The 6,214-nt window shown below is 28.5% G+C and overlaps 1 protein-coding gene across 1 annotated transcript; it reads left to right on the top strand.

Moving 5' to 3' along the window:
* The first annotated feature begins 543 nt into the window (after positions 1-543).
* Positions 544-6,003, top strand: LOC130441086 (leucine-rich repeat protein SHOC-2). Its single transcript, XM_056774607.1, has 4 exons — positions 544-1,537; positions 1,662-1,914; positions 2,007-4,355; positions 5,780-6,003. The coding sequence occupies exons 1-3, from the start codon at positions 1,047-1,049 to the stop codon at positions 2,211-2,213; spliced, it is 951 nt and encodes a 316-aa protein (XP_056630585.1). The 5' UTR covers positions 544-1,046; the 3' UTR covers positions 2,214-4,355; positions 5,780-6,003.
* The last annotated feature ends 211 nt before the right edge of the window (positions 6,004-6,214 follow it).

The raw sequence follows: 6,214 nt of genomic DNA, 5'->3' as shown, positions 1-6,214 counted from the left end.
ACATTTAAAATTTAGAAAAGTTTTTTCCACCAACCAATGTTGACTTCAATATCAAAAAATGAAAATAGATTCTTTTAAGATTTGAATAAATAAATTACCAAAAATTTGACTCAATTTTCGAATGTAATATATTAATAAAAAGTAATAAAAAAATAGTGAATGAAATTGCATTAACGTGTTCGAAGATATGAGTTTTTCTATATAACCATTGCAAATTTATGAAACAATAATTTGAATGTAAAACACAAATTACGTACATTTAGATCGTTCATGACCAAATTTGCGTCATCTAGGGGTATAAATCTTAACTACTATGTCCCATCAGCCACAAACTAGTAAATTACCAATTATATTAATGGCGCCAAGTTTCATTCTGATTTCACTGTAGTTCATATCTACCTCAGAACAAGTAACATATTTTCAAATTTATCTTGATTGCTTGAAATAGATCAACAAACGATTCAAACAAACAACTTAAGGTTAAATCAATTTTTTAATAAAAGTTCAGAGCCCTAGATGGATCTGTCAGCATTAGTGGATATTAAGTTGGCAATTGTGACACAAAAATGTATAATATTGGTATTCATTGTTCAATTTCTTTTGAATATTTATTATCGTTTTGTTGTACTTTTTTAATTGTATAGTGTTAGTTGTTTATAAGTTTTTAAAATGCCTTTCAATAATGTTGTATATCATACTGGGAATCTACAATGAATTTGTTTCCCGAGAACGTTTCAATCTGACTATAAACAATAATAAATTGGACAAAATTTATAAAGATGTAACATTTAATTTGCCCATTTTTGTATGTGATATATAATATTTTCTAAAATTCAATTTTTATTTTCACGTTGTTAGTAAATAATACCTTGAGCAAATAATAAAGTGTTTTGACTTTGAAATCTGCGTGAACCGACTATATGTAGTTTAAATTCAGTGTTATGTAGGTCAAATCTGACAACGGGAATGACAGTGACAGTAGAGATAAAGAAAAAAATAAACAGACCCTTGAACAATAATTTTATTAATTTCTGATAAAATTCGGAATGAATCCCGTTTACAACTTTATTCAAATAAATAGAGTGTTGGCGATCATTGAAAAGGCTCAACAATCCGGTGCTCGAAGTTTAGGACTAGATGATTATGATTTAACAACTTTTCCAGATGTGTTATTAACGTGCCAAGGTCTTTATTCTCTTAGCATAGGTCGTAATAGAATTGTCGAAATTCCTAACGAAATATCGCAATTGAAAAATCTCCAACATTTATCATTAGCATATAATAATTTAGATAGATTTCCAGAAGCACTGAAAAACATTCCACAATTGTCAAGTTTGAATATTAGTCATAATCCTATTAAAGATCTTACTAAAGATATTGGATGTTTGATATCACTAGAAATGCTCTGGTGCAATTCATGCTGTTTGACTAGGATCCCAGATGAAATAGGGAATTTAACGAAACTTCAGACTTTTGGTGCTAGACATAATAAAATTGCTAAACTACCTAATACTATTTGTGACCTAATTTATTTAAGGTATGTAGTGAATTTATGAACTAAAAATGTATATTTTCCTCAAAAATAAGGGAATATTTTTACCAAGAGTAATATGTGTTTAGATCATTTATTACATATAGTATAAAAAGTTGATTATTTTTAGGTGGTTGACATTAGAAGACAATAAAATATATACTGTGCCCAAAGATTTTGACAAGTTGCAGCTACTAAAACATGTGAATTTTAACAAAAACAATTTTAGCCATATTCCCTATAGGATTTCGAAGATTAAAACATTGAGATTCCTTTATTTACAAAATAATGAATTTTTCTCTTTACCTGAAAGGACGATATTTGCAATGCCACATACAAAAATAAATTTACAAAATAATCCAATTCAAACGAATGACTATAAGGTAAAATTTTTCAAAATAATTCTAGTAACAATTATTTTTGAATAGTTTGTAATATAATTATTATTGTATATAAAATGCATGTTTTATTTCAGATGTTTCCAAATGTAATAATAACAGGAGCTGAAGATGAAATTCTAGATATGCTCGGATATGACTCTGACTCCAGTTCTGACGATTGGGATAATAGTTTGGAAAGTGCAGATCTAAATTTGGAGGGTTCTGATTCAGAAAGTGATAATGAAAATAGAGAAGTGATATCTAATATACCTGTACTTTCAAAATTTTTGGTAACATGTTAGTTTTTAATTAAATTCAAAAAATTATATTGATTCGAATTAATGTATTATTGGAAATTATAAAAGCATGTATATTTCATATATATTTTCTTAAGCCTTATTGAATATTTTGAAATGATGTAGAAAGTTGAGTTTGTACACTAGTGAGAAATGAAATCCTGCTTCTTAATTGGAGCTTATTAACTAGTGACAAATGTACTTTCCACGCCAATTCATGGGGTGAAATATCAAGTACTTTGTGTAATTGGAAAAATATGGTTTACAAAACTGAATATTTTGTACTTGTGTGACCAAAATATGAAAATAAAATAGATATTTGATTATAACAAGAAGCCAAAAATTAATTGTTAAGACAAAATGTTAAACGAAACTTCAATTTCTATTTTCAATATTTTGCCAAGTAATATTTCGAATATAATCACCGATCATTATTTGTACTATTGATATTTTCTATTTTGTGCAAATTTTAATAAATCCGTTAAATTCAAATGAGTAGTACTTTTTTTTCAAAAAATGCCGAATTTCAAATTGTGCTCCCTCACAAAATATGCATCAAGAAATCAGAATTTTGTAGTTAAACCATATACAAGAAATTATTAAACAGAGATACTTTTTGGTCACTGTCAAATTGATTCATTAGACCTAATAACTTGATCAAACTATGGATGGTATTGTTGGTAGCTATGTAGTAATGCTGGAATTTCGCTTAGAGTGTCAAATGAGATCATGTGATTCAATTTTGACTGGCGTGTCATTTTAAATCAATGCAGCGTCGAAACTAAGCATCATTTAGTTTTTAAGACCTATGCGTTGAATACAGCTGCGTTTTCTTCTTGCCCTCACGCACCAGATGAATGTTTAGGCTCCATGAGTTTCAAAATTGTGCTTTGAATACAAACGTTATGTGGGTATTTATTTCAATTCTACCAATAATATTCAAATTTCCCGCTGAACTCAAAATTTCAAATACACCGCATTTGATTATTTCCGATGCAGACCTGTAGAGTGAATAAAACATAGAGATATTCCGGTAATATCTCTATGGAATAAAATCAGTCTGATTTTATTGTATTGTCATGGAGCGTCTAGATCTAAGAGGTCTGTGGTGCATAAAGCTCTAAACCCATGAGCGTTGAGCACAGAATACAAACTGTAGAATTGACGTTTATTTCAATTTATTTAGATTTACATTTGTGTTTGCTTAAAACAAAATTTTCATATTATATTTAAAAACACATTAGAAATATGCATTATTCCTTAATGAAATATGCTATAAAAGAGCGTAAGAAGGTATATAGAGTATGGTTTCAAAGAAGTGCTTCCATAATACCAATAACTAAATAATTTGTGATATGTTTTCAACTTTGACACTTGAAACAAAAGTTTGTTCCAATTGATTCTTGCTTTGAGAAATACAGAATTTTCAGTGAATTTCATATTCAAAATTAACTGTCTTAAAATTCGAATAAAAGAGATATTGTTTTACAGTTTTGACCAATCTCTCAACCATAACACCAATAAAGGGCTGAACACCATAGATTTTGATAGTTCTCTGCTATTAGATTGTGGATTGTTATCTAAAAACTCCATTTAATAGTGTTAAACGAATTACTTTTATGATTGAAATTGATTAGAAAATTACTTAAGTTTTTTTATTTAGATTCATAAATTCACTTTATATAATTCTTTCACAATAACCTTTAGTTTTTGAATAAAAAAATAACAGAATTTTAAAAAATCATCATTACTCTTATTAATGGCGAGAAAAGAATTATTAACGAGATTAGAAATGACTAATATATCTAAAAAAGGTGACAATATTACCAATATAACCACAAAAATCCCGTTGGGTTTGCGAAACTTCCTCTTTATAGATATAAATGAATCTTCTAAAACATTTTTACCTAGTTTAGCAATAGACAAACACTTCGAAATAAAATTATGAATATTAAATTTATATTACTTTTATTTTCAATTGGGTTATCCTGTTCAGTAGGAAATGAATTAATGGAAGCATTTTACAAACATGCCAAAAGAGTTTCAGTTCAAATGTATCCATGTGAAGTACCCAAACCAAAAGTGATTTACCTTCAAGATATTCTAAACAGTGAGCAATGGGCAAAATATATGATATATATACGTCATGTAAGTTGTTTAAGTTTTTTCAAGAAACAAAATATACCACAATAAGCTGAAACATTGACATTTATTTCTTGTTATTTTTTTAAAACCTGGTGATAGTTCAGATATCTTATCACATAATTAATTAACAGAGAATAATCAATAAATGAATTCCATATTTAATAGGTTATGTTCAGTGATAGTTTCTCTGAAGATGATAACTTGGTTATTGAAACAGACGTCAGACAGTGTAATTGTGAGTGTTGGTGTTAACAGTGTATTAAGTTTGAATATCGCCAACGTTTCCAGATATTCCAACTTAATAATATTCTGGGATTTTTATTGGATAGAGCACTGTATTTAATTATTTTCAAAGATATTAGAGAGAAAAAATGGGATATTCGATTCTAGGGAATACAAAATAAATCTAGACAAATTGTTATATATGAAAAAGGTCCTTTACAACCTTTTACTTGAATAGTGGAAAATTGTTTTGCTTTGGTCGTTATACAACCAAAGTGCTGTGAAATTTTTGTACACGGTCCTCTACAACCTTTTATATACATTGTAAAAAACTGATAGAACTAGTTCATTCATTTTATTACCAAAGTGCTGTGATGTTTTATGTGTTTCTGTTATAAATATTGCTAATTTTTGACTTATTAAACTTTTCAATTTGTTTATCAGAAAAATCTATATTTTATTCCAAGTGATATTGTAATCATGTCTACTAATTTTACTTGGTTTAGTTGAAAATGTATGTAAATATTATTTTGTAAATAAACGTGTTTCAGTTCTAAGGCGTTTTTTTCCACCGCGAATTCAGGAAATTGCAAAATCGGAACTAGATGAAAATGTTAATTTAAATGAACCGCGAAAATAGATTAGTTCTGCCACCTACCATCGCGGGCACTGGCATCAAAAATCCGCCATGTTGTTTCCACTTAATAAAAACTAAGTTTGTATGGAGGGTAGAGGTAAGGAGAATTTAAGAATAAGGACAGAGAAGGAAAGAAATACAAAAATTCTTACACATACACAATAATTAACATTCAGCTTTTCTAGGTTATATTTACAAAATTATTTTGGACTAGGTGAATAGTTTAGATTTTGTATACCAATATTTCATTAACGACTCTAGTCATTTGAAATATTGAATTTTCCAACACACTTCACTCTATATAAAATAACTAACTTCATATGATATTTCGTCCGATAGAAGCGCCATTCTGGTCACATTTTGAATTATAATTTACCGTCTGCAAGCGGATAGTTTTTAAGCTAAACTCTCATATGAGATGGTCCTCCTTACCTCTACCCACCATATAAGTTTGCATTTCTTCTTATGGTATAAATTAGATGTACACAAAATTCAGTAACTGCACTGAATTAGTATTACTAGACACCCAGTATATGAAATTAAAATATACTGAATCACATTTTTACAGATAAGACCCGTCCAGACAGTGGTTCATAGATGTGAAGGTAATGGATGTTGTCCAAAATATAATCAGAGATGTGTAGTAGAACGTGAAGAACCTATACGAGTGATGTTTTACATCAGTTTCGTAAAAATATTCATGGAATTAGAATTAATGAATCACACACGATGCAGTTGTAAATTAATGTAAAATTTTGGGAAAAATAAAAATTATTCACTGTTACGTCTCAATAGCGATTTTAGTTTATCTACCAGATTTAATATTTTTCCCTGTACCTTCTCAGTTGTTGGATGACGGTTTAAGACAATCTTGTATCCATTTATTCCAATGTTCTCTGATTTTTCTCGTTATGTACATTATTCATTTCTTCTGTTATCGACTCTTGTTCTATTAGATTTCTAATTTCTCTGCTCATATTGTCCAGCTTGGTTTTCTATTGTT

The sequence above is a fragment of the Diorhabda sublineata genome, chromosome 3 (genome assembly GCF_026230105.1).
Source record: "Diorhabda sublineata isolate icDioSubl1.1 chromosome 3, icDioSubl1.1, whole genome shotgun sequence".
Classification (NCBI taxonomy): Eukaryota; Metazoa; Arthropoda; class Insecta; order Coleoptera; family Chrysomelidae; genus Diorhabda; species Diorhabda sublineata.
This window is presented reverse-complemented; position numbering and strand designations above follow the sequence as displayed.